This window comes from Metopolophium dirhodum, chromosome 1 (assembly GCF_019925205.1).
Source record: "Metopolophium dirhodum isolate CAU chromosome 1, ASM1992520v1, whole genome shotgun sequence".
In the NCBI taxonomy this organism is placed as follows: Eukaryota; Metazoa; Arthropoda; class Insecta; order Hemiptera; family Aphididae; genus Metopolophium; species Metopolophium dirhodum.
Genome location: NC_083560.1, coordinates 110,217,563 through 110,237,487, shown reverse-complemented (window position 1 = coordinate 110,237,487; position 19,925 = coordinate 110,217,563). Strand labels below are relative to the sequence as shown.

The following is a 19,925-nucleotide window of genomic DNA, read 5'->3' as shown; positions in this document are numbered from 1 at the left end:
AGAAGGTCGATATCATATTCTACATATTTTATTCTTATATTTATTTATACCTTTTATAAACTTTGTAAAAATAATAGGTATACCTACTAAAAACAATTATTTTCGTATCGATTCATTTGCCAACTACCGCAACAATACGGATTGCAAAAAACTTTAAGTAATTACCTAGTAACACTAACGCAATATTATAGGCTGTGTAAGCCTGTTTTTCCCGTCCATATTAATTATTCACAATTATTATATATATAATATATCGGTTTCGCGGTGGTCCGACAAAACCAATTCTCGGCCGTCAATACAAAAACAATAATGCGCCGTTCCCCTCTCGACGGTGTTTGTATATTTACATCGATATATCATATTTTAATATTATGCATAATACGATTATAAACGGCTCGCCCGAGCGATTAAAATATCACTTTATAATATTTTATTATTTTATTGTTATTATTAATATTATTCAATCCGACCGTTTTTAGTGTGACATATTGTTATTTTATTGTTTATTGTTGTCGTATCCGTACGACCGCGACGTCTAAACGAAATCGCATATGCCATTAAGTGAGCAGGAGAGCTGCAGTTAGTCACCGAGCCCGTGAAATTAGCCGCGGAGGGAGGTTTTAATCCGCGCGGACGCCCTCCGTTGCGTTAAACAAACATCGCTGCTACCGCCGCACATAATATAATAATACAATATTATTACAATGTGTACAACAGAGGCGTGTGTGCGTAACAGAAGCGCAGTGTTTTTATTTTTTCGAGTCACAATATGATGTTATTTATTAATGTCCCAATAACGACTCTAATCGTGTTTTTTGTAAAACGCGCGTGCGTCGATTATAACTGCATATTACATTATATAATACGGACGGTGCTTCTGCAGCAGTTCCGGTTCTAATTGATGGCTCTTATTAGGTATACTTACCCTTATCCGCGGGGGTACGAGTTTTCCGTTTATCGTTTCTTCTGTATGCGATTACCGCGGTTATAAATCCAAAATATATTGCATATATGGCGGAGTAGATTGACTGATCGTCGAAAACGGTCCTTGTCCATTGGTACGCAGTTTTTTGGTCATGTTCTGTCGAGGGTGATTGAGAAAATCCAAGAATCGTCCACTCACATAGCACTAAAATACCTATATGTCTATGACAGTGTTATATACATGATATTATATATACTCTTAAGTCTCTGCAGTGACGTTGAAACATAGATATATACACAATATACACTAAATTTATAAATTTTACTATAGTTCTATATTTACTGTATGTCAATCTAAAATCTATTCTACCTTATAACGTCACGAATCAAGACATTCTTCAGTCACCAATTATAAAATATATCGGTGTCATTTGGACAAGAACTTAACCCAGACACAATTTTTTTCCAGCAAGGTTACCTGCTTATTTCGAATTATATTTACTGATAATATATCGGGGACTAAATTATTATTAATAATAGATCATCACAATTGATCGGCATTGATCCTGAAGTCTCTTCACGTTATACCTACGTATTATTATTTATGGAACCAAAAATTACCTAATAAATTGATTGAATCTCAAAATTCACAAACTCTTTGTCGTAAACTCGATTTCGATTTATTTTTTACCCTCGGTCTAAGGATCTAACGGAAGAGTACTTGCTCATCGACCTACCTTGCCAAGAAAATAATCATAGTTTTTATCTACCTAACCGCCATAGTAATGATAACCGAACATTACCGATAATTTCGATGGTTATAATATCATAATAAATAACGATTTGTGGCCCACAGTTGGTGTTGAATTCGATGCACAAGTATCAGCCGCGCATACACCTGGTGAAGAGAAACAGCGAGTCGACAGCCGGACATTCCGTTGTGGACTTGGAAGCCGAAGAGTACAAGACGTTCGTGTACCCGGAAACGACGTTCACGGCCGTCACCGCGTACCAGAACCAATTGGTAAGTAAACACAGTTTAATGGCATAACGAAGACGTATAGTTGAAGATGTAATTACATATAATATTATAAATTATAATGCTTGTTAGTTGTTAATAATATAATACAACGTTGTACACGCGCGTCACACTATACTCGTCACAGCACGGTTTGGCGATTACATAGACAATAATACGTATTTGATTCGCATTCGCAGGCTATACAGTTCGAATATTATTTATTATTACCTATTTCTATTATAATTATTGCAATTTACTAGGTGTTATACTATCTATACAATGTTATAATTCATTGTATAATAAAACATATTTAAACTATAATTTATGTTCGAGAATTATAGCTACCTTACATAGTTATACAAACTGGAAACGGTTAAGACATTAACTTTTTTGTATGTTATATATGTCAGTTATCGCTATACATAAGATAATATATGTTATTACAGTTCCAAGAGTTCAAAAACTCACCATCACATTCTTAATAATAATATGGGTAATATAAGTATATTATGTAGGTATATCGTATACATAGTTAGTGATACTTCGCATACGGCCGTTCGACTCGCGTGCGTTCTGTTTTGGATTTTGATTTGGATCAAGGGGAGAGCGAGAAACGGTTCGCGATTTATCACGGAGGTGGCGGACCGTTTCTAAACAGAAGGCTCTCACTGCCGTATCCGTCTTCCTACAGCATACGTTGTGTATATTATAGAGGATAGTGTGTATCGGGGTGTTCGTTCTCGTAATATAATTATACCCACTTGACAAATTACCCTCCGTAGTCCGTACCTACCACCAGTACAATCATTATCGTAAACGCATATCTGCAAAATGAAACAATCATAATAAAGAAATCGTTTTTGACTAAGAATGTGATCAATATGTTATGTCAATATTATTTATTTTTAACCGGCACGGGCACATAGATTGTATATGAATATACAGAGACGATAAAATAATCATTATAGCCTGTTAGTCGATTAAAGACATTGATTTTAAAATATCAAAATAATATTATAGCTCAGTACAAAAAGTATTACCTACGTATTAAAAAAAAAAGTGTAATATTTAAAATGTTTAGGGTCCCTATATATGTCCACGAGTACTCATCTGGGCCTGCGCAGACTATACTATTTGAAAACCACCGTTTTTAAGTTTCGCAAGAAAACAAACATTTCAGTTAGTTTGACACGATGTAAAAAATGCACATAATATATATAAATCATAAGCCACTGTACAGACTGCACTGAGCGGCTCTTCGCAAGATATAAAATCGTCGAGACACCCTGTATATAATAATATATCGCGTTCGTTATATTTTCGTTTCTCCGGTCACTGCTGTAGTCTAGCCGTTGTACTCGTAATGTGTGTATGTATATAATTGCGTTCGTCCGTGTGCTTGAACGCCGACGGGCTAGCGGGAAATGGCATTTTTTTCTTCTTCCAAATCGTCAGGACCGATTTAGTCCAATTAGACCGCCGGTGCATTCACGTGTGCAACAACGGACGCGAGTCGTTTACGCGGTGGAAAAATAAACCATAGAAACAAAAATTATGTAAAACCCGTAATACGGTATACGGCGGCGTTAATTCGCTTCTAGGACGTGAGCTATATACGATGTCAATTATTGTACGTATTATAATATTATGTACGTTATTCGGTCTTGCCCGGCGCGTCACAATTATAATATAAAGTGTGCTGTGTGATAGTCATTCCGCTCGGGCGAACGCACGCACTGCGACATCCTCGTAATCGACACCACGTATTCAACCTATACAACATATAAACTATACAAGCATAAATAAAAGCAAATAGTAAATTAATTGGCTGAAATTCAATATGGTTTAGGCGTGCGCGAGTCTTACCGTGCAAATTATTTATATTTTACGAAAATTAGCAAATTGCGTATTGAAGAAGCCATCAGCTATATAATAGCGTCTATATTTAAATATAAAATATCGTGCATAAATAGTACATGAATTGGAAATATTTTCTGACGTTTTTGGAACGCTTTTAAAAAGTTAAAATATTGAGAATGTCATGCGAGTCGCGCGCGTGTGTGTGTTGAACACAGTTCGTGTGAATTTAACTATGTCGTTTCAAATAACATCAGCCACTATGTATTATTATTATACCTGGAAATGTGGTTCATATATTTTGTAGTTGGTGAATCGTTTGAAGGAGGAATGTTTTTGACGAGGTAAACAACTCTGTGGAAATGACTGACGAATGACAGTTTTAAATATTAAATTTCCAATTGCGTGTTAGTACTTGGTTACCACCGTGCCAAAGTCCGAGAAGTTCACGATTGATAAATAATATAAAATATATAATACATTGCTATAACATTTCATTCAGTTCGTTCTGATGTATTATAATATGTTATGCAAATGACTTTAGAAACGGTTCAACGAACGCTAATTTATTTTTTATTATTATACTAAATAATAGCTAGGTAGGTATACCACCTAATATTATTAGCTATTTATTATGCGTGTCGTCAAAACTTTTTGGATTTATTTTTTATGTGAATTATTAATAACAGTGATTTTCGTTTCGTTCGTAGACCCGATACCTTTTGTATCACGTCGTTGAGTGGGCGAGTGTGTTCCTCCTAAAATATAGAAACATAATATTTTTACCACAAAGCACAAGAACAACTCATAAAAATTGACTTTTGTTTGGAACTCTATAAAATAATATATAAAAATAATATAAAATTATATAAAATCCAATTAACATAATTGTTTAATATAGTTTGTATTATAAAAATACTTTATTGAATAAATTTAACTACTGCAGTGAATGTTACATAAAAAAAGTACCAACCTACTAACTATACCTATATAATATTATGTAACTAGTGAGTAGAGCAATTAATATACTGCGACTGGATTATAATTAGGTAGTTACCTACTTACTTCCCTGAAACTAATTATACTGGGTTAAAATATAATAATGTCCAGAAAAATCGATATGTTTAGAGCGGACGGTGCATTACCAATTTTATATTATCTAATATTATATCAATGAAATTTTTTTTAAATGGTTGTCTTAGTCACTTAGTCATCTATCACTTTTTAAAAAACAATCTAGTGGTATAAATTATCAGTTTTTACTTACCACGATATGTACACCCATTTAATCGAAAACGCACTTTGCAAATTTGTTAAGTAAGTCATCAACATTTCATTTATTATTCATTTATTATAAAAATATTTAGTCAACATTTTAACGCAATCACACAGTACAATATATTATGTTATCATGAGAAGATAATATTAATACAATATTATCAGTCAAATATTCATTATTCAAGCACTTCAAAATATTTACAAAATATTATTAATCCCAAATGCTGCGTGGGATAGGTGGGCTCGTTATAGTCATAACTCATAACCGTTGTTTTCTATGTGTAATATACAATATTATATTCAAGAATGATTTTCATCGGTATATATACAAGTACCTCAAGGTCATCCAAATGTCGCGTATAGCAAATGCGACGGGTATTCCGTATGAACAACTCGATTGAATCCCCACCGACTTTTTTTATGCAAAATGTGGACGACTATACGCTTACACCGGACTAACAGACACTATAAATTATCATAAAAAACGTTCGAACAGCGTCTATAAAACGAAAACGTCTATCCGTATATAACGGAATGTCGTTCACGGGGTCAAGCTCATGTAAAAATCGACTGCGAATAAAAAAAAAAATTCGATAAAATCGTAGCTGCCCTCGTGACGATCGGCCAAAGGTCGGACCGACAGCTGCGGCGGCGGGATTAAAAGTTCTGGCGACGTCGTGCAAGTCCATTTCCCGCGTTTTAAGTTGTACCGGCAGGCCAAACATAAACGCTCTCGTTGTCGTAATAATGACGTCGTACGGTTATAATTAGTCTCCGGGCTTCGTTGCTCGTTTTTTTCTTCTTTTTCCCTAATATTTTATTCCAATATTATAATTCGTGTTACCTATACCATTAATTTCAGGTGCATTGCACAAATTCAAAGTGCTATTTTTTTGGTTGCTTTTTACTTTAAATTTTCGAATCTGTATAATAGAAATTGGGGGTCGCCAAATCACAAGATAATAACTCGTCATTTAACGTGACCTGTAATAATTTCAGTATCTAAATTGCTATCGTCACCATGGTGAAAGGCAAATAATGAAAAACAATGAGTAATATATACGTCATTAAGCGTATAACGACTAAAAATAGCAAAAATGTATTCGTTGCCTGCTGTAATTTTAAATTTATATACTCAATTGACAATTAGAGTACCTTTAATTTATTTGGAAAATAATGCTTAACGGTTGGTATCACTATTGTATTTAAAAACACCTGCGTGAATATTGTGTAAATTAAAAAAAACTGAAATTGGCTTAGATATTATATTCTTAAACGTCTCGTCGAAAAATCAACTATATTTTGGTTTCTTCATTATTGTCGACGTTTCGTGAGTTTTTAAAACGTTTTTCTAGAATCACAAATAAATTGACTGACATGAGTATTTTGAGGTCGATTTATGATGACAGATTTTTGGAGAAGCTTGTTAATTTTTTCTTATCGTACTTTACGCATTGTACTTATCAACATTTCAAAAGTGAAATTTCTGGAACATTACCAAGCAAAATTTGCGAGGAAGAAATAATTTCGATGTATTCATTCGACCTCCGTGCAAAACAGTGCCGTGCATTTGTCCATCATTAGCGCAATGGCACCCTTATTCAACATATGAGTAGAAATCTGATACAAGGGAGGCTAAGGTTTTACATCCATTTAAACCTCTACGGCTTTACCAGAAAAAAACTATAAATCTTTTTTAATTTAACGTCCCTAAAATTTAAAACTTGCCCCTTTCGACCAGTAGAGTGATCTCCCCGCCCACTTGGGTCTGCAGTATAATATATCTTAATATTAAAATTAGTTATGTATGGCAACAATATTAGTAACAGTATGATAATATTATTTAAGTTTTAAAATATAACAAGAAAAAAACGTAGTTAAAAATACGCTTGCTAGACAATCTTCAGAAAGAGATGAAGAACATTTTGTTCACATATTTTTTCGTCCCATGATGCTAATCATATTCACTCCCTCCCTCCCTCCACTCTCGAAGTTTTATTGAAACCACAACTGCTTTTGACACCCTCACTCCCAGCTTAGCACGTATTCGCGCCCACATTGCGGTAGGTACCATACAATAAGTGTGTCGAGCCGCCATGTACTATTACCACCGCGTTAGACTCGTGTAATAATATATAATGGCAACAAAAAAAAAAAAATCAGCAAACACCTCGGTGGTCTGGTAGATCGGTGTCTCCGTACAATGAAATATTATAATTATATTGTTCTATTATTATTTCGTGACCGAAAACTTTCGAAGTGAAAATAAAACTCGAGCGTATATCACACACACACACACACACACACACACACACACTCACACGCACACAGACACACACAAACATACACAAATACCGTGCTCGAGACGGCTCGGGCATAATGACGATAATATATTATTATTATTGTGTGTACACGCGGTGCGTCGTCGTCGTCGTTAATAATTGGCGGCGATCGCGACACCTCCTAATTGGACGAGCTCGCCAACACCGAGGCCGCCGCAACAGCAGCAGCAGCAGCAGTCGTCGCGCCGTTCGTTTTATATTATTATTATTATTATTATTATTATATTTATATAAACGTCTCTCGGCGGTTTCGTCGCGTTGACGACGTGCAAAACTTCCGACGTCAACGTAGTGTAATGTGTGCGTGTGTGTTGCGAGCGTTATATATATTATTATGTGCTCGAGCGCGGCGGCGGCGGGCGTTGAGGATATAATAATATAATAATATTATGTAGTCGTAATAGGTATATATACGCGGGAGCGGCGGCGGATGGCAGTGGGGGGGGGGGGGGGGGCAAAAAACCGCACACACGCACACGCCGCGCCAACCCATCAATCGTACGTGTATGATATATACGCGCGGCATACCTAAATATATATATATATGTGTGTGTACAGTAATACGACTATGCGTGTGTTCCGACGCGGAGAGAGCGAAAGAAGTGTATACGCGCAGAGAGAAAAAGAAATAGAAAAAAACGTTTGACAATTTGCGTGGCGAGGACGTGACTAATGGTGTGCGAGGGAAAAGACGAAAGGTCAAAAAACGCGACGCGCGCTCGTAATATATACGTTGGGTATGTGTATTAAACGCGCGTGTATTCGTCATTATACAGGGCGAGCGCGGAAAAGCGAAAATAAACGCATTATTGTGTTATCATGTCGTCGAAATGATTTCCTGTTCGGTTTTCCGATCATTACCCATTTGATGGCTGAGCGTTCGCTCTGGTCCCACTCTCGTTCTGGACACGTCCTGCTGCTGCAGGGCTATGCGAATTCAACGATTTCGCGAACCGATGACCTTGATTAAGAATTTAGGATTATTTAGAAGTACGTATTTGATTCAAGACGAAATTGAGTTTGCATATTTCTAACGTACATCATATATGTATAGGTAATAACATACCCATAATAACCGTTATTTTCAAATGTTTTTACTATGTATTATTGGGAAAAAATAATGGATATGGAGTTTTATACCAACGTTAAGAATATTTGCAGAGCGAATATGTGTTATCCTGATATAAAATGCTTATCAATTATGATTATTTTTCATAAATTCTTTCAAAAAATAATTTTTTTAATTCAATATAAACCTGTCTATTTATATTTTTTTTATTTTACAAATATGTTCAAATTAATTTCTGTTATTTTACGCATATGGTTTATTGGCACTTTTTAAGCCATAATAATATAATTATAATATTGTGAATTTATTTTGCACATTTTCGCAAATTTTGGAATTTCTAGAGCATTCAATTTACAGCTCTGCAACAATGCGTAACTTGTTACAAACCGGAGACGATCACAACTTTATATTGTTTGCTTAAATAAAAAGTGTATAGTATTATAAACAATACTGAAACATACAGCAGAAACAAACCTAAAGGTAAATAAAATAGAAGATTAGATTTTACATAATATTTTGATATAGTATAACTCAAATTGTTTTCGTCGGAATTATATTATGGTATCGGAGAAGTTATATAAAACGAATTTAATTTAATTTGGTTTATGTTGGTAGACAGCATTATATCTACAACATTTATTTTACATCCAAAATGAGGAATTTTGTATTTACGTAGGTATCTAAATCTATATATATATAATATATCACGAGACATATCATTATCATAGCAGGTAAAATCAATTAAAAATATATATATTTTCCTTGTTTTTTTGCATAGTATAATAATTAATACTGTATAACAAAAATGTACTATACTATTAAAGAGATTTTTTTGGCCATAATATACAATTAATTTTTTAATGCATATTTTAACGAATGGTTTGTCGTTAATATCCAAACTCTATAATTATGAACCCACCTAATAAAGCCACTTATAATAATATATAATATATATATAAGATACCTAATTTTCCATCGGGGTGATGGGGAACGGGTAGTGTAAAAGATGTGAATAATATTTTAGATAGTGCAGGGATACATATTTTAAGTTTAACAAGAAATAAAAAAAAAAAAACCAAACCTAAACTGTATCCAAAAAATTAAAACGGTATAAACTTTTAAATCGTTAATTAAATTATTTTAGCATATTATTGCTGTAAAATATTTATTACTTTCAAAACTTTATTTTCTAAAACAAATTAAAATGCTTATGCAAAACAAAACAACAATTTAATATTATTTAAATTTTGGTTGTAAGTCCAGGTTGTTGCATTACAAAGTAAAATTATGTGTATTAATGCGTGTGTGGCCGGTTATTGTTTAAGTTATTTTGAATGAGTATGTGTTTGACTAATTATATTGACTATATTATATAGTAAAACAATGAAGTATAAAATCGTCGATGTATCATATTATATAACATAATGACAACGATCATTTTGAATTTTTATCTAAATAAATTGCCACATCACTTGACTGAGAAATAAAATACTTTAAATTAGTCAGGTTTTTGGCATGGTATAATGTATAAATGTATAATGTAGGTATCTATATATATTATAAAAAGTAATGATTCTGTAACCACGTGCACATACCTATACTATACCTACAGAACCTACCTACCTTGGAGCTACCATGATTATTGATTATACACAGGGAGTATAGTATATTGACGGCTCGACTAGGTATATAATATATTTTTATATATATATATTGCTATACCTACATATGGGACTATACATTTGTAGCAAAATAAATATTTTTAGACCATTTAAAAACTAAGATCTTGTCACAGAAAGTTTAGGTTATAATGTATTGATGTCATATATGAACAAATTCAATTTTTAAAATTTTATTTTGTGTTGCATAAATATTTGTCTCTTTTAACTCATATTTTTGCTGTTTTAGATAATTTTTTCGGTTATTTTTTGTGGATTTTAAATGCATATTTAATGTTTTATAGTGCATTATTTACATCCCTAATTATATAATGACTAACTACGATGGACTGCGATGATACCATTATCATCAGAGTAGAAACCGAAAATTTGCCCATTATCAGGCAAAAGACTTTTGTTTTAAGAATGCGCATAAAAAAGTTAGTGTATTCATGTGTATGAAAAACTTGATGAAGTAATTGATAGATTTTTGAAAAAAAAACAGAAGATTTGGGGTTATTGCGTAATTTTGAAAAATGTACTAAAGCTACATAAATATTTTTTTATAATATAAATATTAAATTCTTTTGTTAATCAATGCTATAACACTAATTTATTAATATGTAACTGGAGTGTGCACATTGGCGAAAGACGAGATTTATATTTATTTAAATATGAAGCAAAACTTATTACTTCAACTTGGGTTTTGCTCTACTCACAAACAAATTAATTTCCTGACAATTATAACTAATTATAATATATACAATTTATTTGTTTGTGAGTAAACCCAACGTAAACCCAAGTTGAAGCACTTAATAAGTTTTGCTTTATAAATAAAGTTAAATATAGTTTTTATATAAAAATAAATAGTGATGTGAATTTGTGTAATTCACATCATGTATCAAATAGTATAAAATACAAAAAAAATAAAAATAAAAATACCATATTTTTACATAATTTCAACTGTAGACCGCGACAGGCTAACTATATAACTTAATAATAAATAACATGCGTGTGTATAAATAACATTCGTGTGTGCTATGTACAGGTAGGCGCTCGTACATCATCACTATTCGGTCGTCGTCGCGTTGTCTATCAAATGTATAATATACGATCGACCACGCACACAAATTGAGTATGATAAAGTATAATCTTTATACAGGTGGGTACTACACATTTTAATATGGAAATTAAGAGTAAGCATTTATTGAAAAAATTGCATCATGTGAGGGCATTTGAAAAAAAAAATGGCATCTCCCCCTAATTATAATTTTTAAGTAAGCCTGCGGAGCCGCAGATGATGCCTCTTACAAGTACAAAGTATATTACAATATATTATGGCGTGTCTGCACCGCCACTGAAGTACCTATTATAATCTATTTTATAATTGCTAACAAACATAATATATTGTAATATATAGGACGAGAATGAATTTACTGGTATAAAATATGTAATATACGATGAACGTAATAATTTTATTATTATGGTGTGCGGCCGCTCATACTGGCGAGTGGCGACATAATAATTAAATCATTATATTAGATTATATTATGTAGGTACATAATAATATTATGTGTAATATTATGTATAATATAATATGTAGGTACAGAGTACCTACCTACTACAGACTATTATATACCTATGGGACGAACAACGTTGAAAGGCGCACTACTATATTATACTCAACGCGTAAAAAGTGTTTAAAATTTTTTTTTATTACTTTCTAAAACGTTTTAGAATTTAATAATTGTTCTCTGGCCGTTAAAAAATCGTAAATTATGACGTCTGCCACTAAATGACTATATATTATATACAAGGTATACATAGTATAGATGATTGTGTTATTCTACTTGGGTCGAGAGCTTCTAGTACTTAAAAATCTCAAAAATGTATTAAATTTTGATTATTTGAAATAAAAAATATGCCGTACCTATAATGAAAAAATATGTAAAGTAAAAATGTTAAATATGATGGCTTATTCTTCGTTTATGATTTATGAAACATATTTATAAATCACTCACATTGTATAGCGACCTATATCTAGACAAATATTAAAAAACTAAATTAGTTCAGCCCTACTTGTCATAAGTAAAAACTATAATAAGTTGGACCTAATAGGTAATATAGACGCGTGATATATGAATATAATATATATATACATGACTAACAGGAGGAAATGTGTTACACAACACGCCGTCAACGTGGTGTTATTTCTATGGAAATTTCATATATAATTAACAGTCTGGAAGACACGACGCCATAGCGACAGGCCATAAATTTATTTTCAGGGGGAAACGCATAAAATAAAAATGGTCAATGAGGGGGTGAACACGAAAATATGGTCGTCCCCACACCATATCGTCGTGTAGTAATGTCCCCAAATATTCCCCACTACCTATTATATTAATATTTTTTAGTCAACGAAACGGTAGCTGTGTAGGGTTCTCGCTCCGATTACTTTCAGAACCGACTTTTAAATGCCATCAGATATATAAAAATAGGTCCTATGTCGTCAATAATTGTCATCAATCATAATCTATTAAAGAACCACGGAGTGTTTAGGATTTTGTTATTATTTTCTATTTTCACAACCAAACACAATTTATATTTTACTAGTTGTATAACCTGACTTCGCCCGGAAAAAAATTAAAAAGTTAAAAACCTGGCGCTATATTGGTGTATTTCAGTTTTAGTGTTCACGTCAATTCAGTTTACGAACAAATCGGCGTCGACTTATCTTGCTTTGTGAATTAATTCAACTGAGATATAGGCTATCCGCCTAAGGCAGATTGGATATCGCACTTGGTATATTTTCGAACGTAATTCTCTACATTTTTCTGATATCTCTAAGAAAAATCTCTGACATTTTCGCCAAATCAATCGAATAATATTTGAATCTATAGGCTACAATCGTTCCAGACGATTTTTTTTTAAATTGTATTTCTGAACTATGTCTAATCTCTATTATATACAATTTACACAAAAAAAATGTTCGATTATCGTGAGCCAAAACGAAATGTATGTGTTAGCCAACCGAAAGGTGTTGAAAAATGAACTTATAAACCCTTATGAGAATATCAAGGAATAGATGTGTGCAGAATTTTGTTTCAATTGATTCAGCAGTTTCCAATTATATTGGACTCGCCCAAACGCACATCCTAATCATACATAACTTTGATGAAAACAAAAACTTAATCTATTTGATACCATTGTGTAATAAAACCATTAGTATTTCTATTACATCGTCATAAGACATATTATATTGTCAGTTATGACGTGTTCAGTTCTGATAGTAACTCTCCATTTCATAATCTTGGACACGCCATAGTTTCATTTATAGTTATAATTTTTACGATAATTACTGCAAATTGTAATTCATAGTATAATATTATAATTATAACTTGCAGTTACATAAGATAAGATTATAAGAACGAGCAATTCTATAACATGTTTTTAAATATATGTCAATATTTTCCAGTACCACCGCCTTAGTAAAAAATATTCATTCCTGCTCACTGAGCTGAACTTTCAAAAAAGTATTATACTTATACGCAGAAGTCTATATTATATTATGTAGAAATCTTGAAAAAAATGTTACCACAAGGCCCTTTCATTGGAAGTTAAGTGGCTATATATAACCTACCTTTTACAATTATTCGCAACTTTATACAGCATTATGGGTACATATGTCATCTAATAACATGTGCGTATCGGTCAATTTCCCAACGATACGCCTGCAGCCGATCCATCATCTGTAACCCAATATAATAACTATAATTAGTAATTAATAATTATGATATAAATAATTATAACATATACAGATAATTAGGTTGTATAATAATATTGTACTTGGTGTATGCCCCCCCCCCCCCCCCTGAAGTTTTCACCAATCATGTCTATTGTACTTCCACAGAAAGATAATACATTAAATGTTTATTTTTTGTCAACATGGTTGAAACACCGGAGTACCTATACATATATTTAAGTAATAAGTACCTACTAACATAATATTGTAAATAATCCTACAGGATATACATTATACAATATATTATGGTTGCAGGCTTTCGTGATGGTCGAGACTCATGCCCTCGCGTGTTTCCAAACACCCCCCAAATAAAATATTGCGAACTATCGAAATGTATACATAGATATAGATGTATTATAAGTTTCATTCAGAGGAAATAAAAACGAGACCCCTTGAAATGGGATCGGCCAATCTCCGCCTATATGCAATAATACAGGGTGTCTCTCGTGTACATCTGGAGTCATTGAAAATGTAAATAACAAATATAATGAGCAGTTGTAAAATCCATTACACTAGACACACCCTGTACATAAAATGCAGTCCAAAAATGTCGTCGTCGCGCGTGATGCACTCAAAACCGGTCATCGTCGTATGGCGGCGGCAAACTAAATTTTGTCCGCCTCGTCGCGCCCGGACGACTTGTCGTGATGTGGAGTGGTTGTTGGCTCAATCGGTGGGGGCGAGGGAAAACCGTTAAAGGATTCCCTCCCGGTGGGAGGAGAGAGACGCGGTGAAAATAGTTCATTTTATATCGTCGGCCGTTTATAAAATAATAAAATATGTGCTCGCACAACCGGTTCATGCGTGGATCGTGTACTCGGATTCTGCGAGGAAATCATATTGCTTGCTTCATACAACATACCTACTTGCGATGTTTTATTTAATTTTTTTTTTATTGTTTTCCGTAAAAATTGTTTGCGAAGTGTATTTTACCCAAACTAACGGATCGGAAACTTATCTCATTCGTCGCTTGATAGCTAGGTGGCATAATACAAGTGGAAATGTGAAATGAGGTAGGCTATAATAGGTATTAGCCATCAGATAATCTTCCGATGTACATTCATATTTATAACTGCCGATCATAGGTATACACCGCTGAATAACGTATCGATTAACGCACTTCTGCAGTAGCTCATATCTAAATCTCAAATAGGTTTTCATAATATTCTATAACTTTACTATCGACCTACACCATATTATTTGCGTGACTACATCGTGTGTAATGTGTCTAGTCTGTATTAATAATTATAGACATAATTAGGGTTTGGATGCCTCAATTACAACATGTATTTGAATCTGTGTCTGGAACTTTCTATACCTTAACTGTATAATATAATACAAATATGTATCACCCATTGATATCAGTAATTGCGATCGATTTGTCTAGACCCGCCTGAAAATGTTATAAAATGTGATTCGATATAAAAGTCCTATAAATGGCGAAGGGAAAATATGTTATTAGAGTTAATTATTATTAATTTTTTAATAATTAAAAATGTAATACTTACTTATTTAATGCATTCAATTTCTAAATCGATATTTTCAATTTTTTGTACAAGTATTTGGAATTCGGTACAGAAACTCAAAAGTAAATACACTCTGTATTATCGACCATTATTATTGTTTGTTATTATATTTTAATGTAAGTACCTGGAAATGTGCCCAAACTGTTTTTAAAAAAAGGGTAACTATTGTTCGTAATATACAAACCAACTGTGCACAAGGTTTTTTCACAAACGAGTCGTAAAATTGCAGGGAGCAAATGAGTTATTATATTTTATAGGTATATATATTATATATAGGTAGGCGAATGTGCGCAAAGTGGTCGTAGCCCATATATGCAGTGTGGGCGATTTGTTATCGGTACAAATGTAATATGACAGCGGGGCGTTAGGGTAAAATTGGTTTTCTTGAATTTTTCGCGCGTCTCCGAGTCGTTATATTATTATAATAATATACAACTAATTGTCATTATATGCAACGCGCGTTTTCCGAGGTTTTTCGGAGAATATTGACTTCCGGCCCCCCGGACGGGTACTTATACGTAATATTAATAATGTCGTTTTTGTGTGACGTTCGCATAACGCGCGTATGTGTTTGTAAGTGTTTATATGTATCATATATTATAGGTGTTTGTGTGTGTGTGTGCGTGCGCGCTCGCGGTGGGCGCGAGATCGGCAGCGGCCACACACCGCGCCAGGGGTGCCAACTCGGGGTAATTTATTGCCCCCGGGCCACCACATTCCAACACCACCGCCACCGCCGACGACGCGACGGCCAATGCAGCGAGAGAGAGAGAGAGAGAGAGAGAGTGAGAGAGCGTTAAAAACTGTTAAAAGACGGACGCGTCAAGTCGACGCCGCGCCGTCCGGCTACCGGTAACGAGCGCGCACGCGAGCAATCCCGTCCTCGACCCCTCCTCACTCTAGCCCTCAACTGAAAAAAAGAAGGCCTATATACGATTTATGATTTATTATTTTTTTACGGAGTCACATGCGTCACAACATTGTGGACGGGACACAGAAAAAACATTCGAAGTCACTGTAATACTTTTCAAGAAACGAGAAAAACGTTCCATTTCTATGATATACAGACTGCAACAGATTATCTGACAAAAATTGAATATTTTGATAACTAACACTACGTATAGAACATATTTTATTCTTTGGTATTATAGATGGCGTATAATGATCAAAAAATGACCAATTCCCTCTTTTACCTCGCCGACGACATATAAAAATATGATTGTGATTAAAATATTATGCAATGTTTCCTATAGGTAAACACATGACGCGTTTCTAAAAGTTGGCGTTGTGGTTATGCGAGCGGTGGAAGTAGAGAGGTACCGAGTACAAGTCTGTAATTAAAATATTAGGTGCTTTTATATAAACATTAAACATACTTGCCAAACATAGGTTTTCGTCATTTCCTTCGTATTGCATGTGTCGCATCACTATATAAAATTACTTAAACCTTACGGTGGGCCCCCTTACGTTCTAAAACAAAGTTCTCTAAAAGTTAATTTTCGTTTTTACTTGAAAATTTTCCCCCCGTCCTTGTACTCTTCAAAATATTAATTTTGGTGTGGCACTAATATAAAATTTAAATAATATAGGTACTATGTCAAATTAATAGTTATACTGCGTTTTAGCTAATCTAAGTCAAGTTGATCTCACAATTAATAGGACGTAAAGTAAAGACATCAACAATTTTGTCATCAGTGGAAGTGACAGTTTCGGGGGAGGGGCTAGGGGCCGCCCCCCCCCCCAAGTTGTATTTTAAAAAATCATTATACTGTTAAAAACAAAATTACAAAAAAATATAATCGAAATTGTCTGAAAATTATGACCCCCCCCCCCAACCGTATCTTTGAAGCCGTCCCTGTTCAGTTAGTATGTAATACTATTCATCATTTACGACTAACAGGCGGCAACGAGATTGAATATTGCCTAAATATTGCCCCTTATTAAAAAGACACGATACTTGCTATAACAAAATTACAATATAAGCGCACGTATTTTTTAACCTGCATATTATAAAGATTAACATTTTTTTTTACTAAATAATATTGCTAAAATATATTACTTATTACAATTATATGACGCACTTAAACATTGTTGTTTTATTTTATTAGATATTATTTATTTGATTTTATGCATGATCATTAACATCTATATCACAAGATCCAACGTTCAAATTTTCGGATTTTACTCATAAATAGCTTAATTTAGCATAATTTTGATTTTTGCCTGTGATAGGTATATCAATATAATAAGCAAACCCATTTAGTGTATATCAACTTTTCTTTATCGTTCGGCTAGTTGGGCCCATTATACATCTATACTTTACCTATAATTGTTTATAATATATAAAGTGTAAATATTTAGAATACCAAAGTTGTGTTTTCTCAAAATCACAACATAGTGTTAAACATTATTATTGTTATTAGATATTCGTCAACTAAATATCCCCAACTCTGTTTTTTCTGCATCATAAAAAAAGGTTAACGGGGTATCCATCCACCCATATCACTCCTCCCCCTCCCACCATAAATACGCCACTGCACTTCTAACACTAATATCATTTGTTTAGCTCATCTACGGTGACGCTGTCGTCACGTTAAATTTAATTTCTCGAAAGCGTTCCAGGCTGCCGCACGCGTTTAAGCGATGTGTATAAGAGTATCACTTCGACGCATAACTTCCGTGGACCAAAACGGTGAAATTAACTGCACAAACGATTTGAACAAAAACGTAATTGCTTTTATATACATAACCACAAAACGCTTTTTCTCGATCGTCGGACACCAAGAACCATGGCCTTTCTCATAATATCGTGATCCTTCGCATGTTACACTAATGTAGTTGATACGAAAAAACCTCCCATATACTAAAAACGGGTTATTCAGGACATACAATAAAGTTTGGAAAAACAAATTGTCAATGGTTCACAGAAACAAATTTTAAAATTGTATAAAGCTACATCAAATCATATATTACAAACAATTTGAGTACAGATTTCATAATTTTGGAAATATTGTATAAATTGTCACATTGAATGTTTTATTTTATAGTTTATGTTTTATCAAAACTAACGTAGAGTTTTCTTTTTAACGATAAAGGCACTGTGTCAAATTATAAAGTTTTGATCACAACATTAGAAGGTATTTTATAATAGATAACAGATATATTTGTAACACATTATAATATAATTTATTTATTATTTTTCATTAAGTCTATAGGTGACAGCACATATTATATGATATAGGAAAAATTATTAAATAATAACTTATTTTTTTCAAAATCCAAGGACACCAAAAAAATTAAAATCTCAAAATTAGGTACATCAAAAGTTTTTGTGTCAACGGTGCTATAATAATATCATGTATTATCATTCCTTAAAAATATATTATATCATTTCATTTTAACGGTTTATTTAAGTTCGCTCCCTCCCTCTTCCCACCCCAAGACTTGAAATGGGGAGAGGGGGACAATGATAACTTTGCCCCTTCACAGTCAAATGCCAGCAGGGAAATGGCAAATGCTGAAATGCCGCCTTTTCCAACTACAACCATCACGCGCCACTGGCACGTGTATAATAATAATATATAAGATTTATTATAATATGAGATTCGTATGTTATTATGATAATACTGTACGGTCGATTCCCGAGGCTCGATAAATTACGTATTTTTCGGTGATCCGCCGATCGACAAGAACACGCAATTTGAATACAATGTACACCTGCAGTATATTATCTATAGTAATGACCCATCACCTCGTCGAGGCCCAGCCCCTTCGTCGCCTATATGATATTATTACTGTACATAAACTATTATAATCTGCGTTCTCGCCTCGGCCCGCCTCTTAAATATTATATTAAATTATTATTATTATCATCATTATAATATTATCTCTGACCACCACGACGACGCGTTCGTGCGGCTCTGCGACGGGCCTTCTAAAATAATAAGTATAATTATTATTATACCGTATACTTTTATAGTATAATCATTTTTTTATTTACCGACAAAATCGTCAACCGCTGCGGCGTTTTGTTTCCAACGCGCAATGTTTCGAATTTGGCCAATACAAATGGTCGTACAAAACGCAAATATCTCTATGTGTAACGCGTAACTCGGGCAAGCTCAAAATCCATTTGAAAAAGTGTGAATTTTACTGTGCAATTATTACAACTAATAAACTGTACGAGTAGTCACGTCGTGTTTGTCGCCGAAATCGCTGAACCTGCTATAACGCAAAGTATCGAACTATAGAATGATAAAATCATTTTTACGCTTACAATAATCATATTAATTGTCATAATATACCCTTAATTAATATTAAACATGTATAACAGCACAAGATTGAAGAGGGAATGAGAGAGGGAGAGAGAGAGAGAGAGAGAGATAGTGAGAGAGAGAGAGATAAATAGTGCGCTGAGATCCTCAAATTTGACTTATTGTACAACA

At 33.5% G+C, this 19,925-nt stretch overlaps 1 protein-coding gene across 1 annotated transcript in view; it reads left to right on the top strand.

The window, feature by feature from the left end:
• Nucleotides 1-19,925, top strand: part of LOC132935871 (T-box transcription factor TBX20-like) — a 65,922-nt gene that overhangs the window by 22,319 nt on the left and 23,678 nt on the right. The window contains exon 4 of the mRNA XM_061002506.1: nt 1,781-1,948. Coding sequence (XP_060858489.1) covers nt 1,781-1,948 — 168 coding nt within the window. The remainder of the gene's footprint in view (nt 1-1,780; nt 1,949-19,925) is intronic.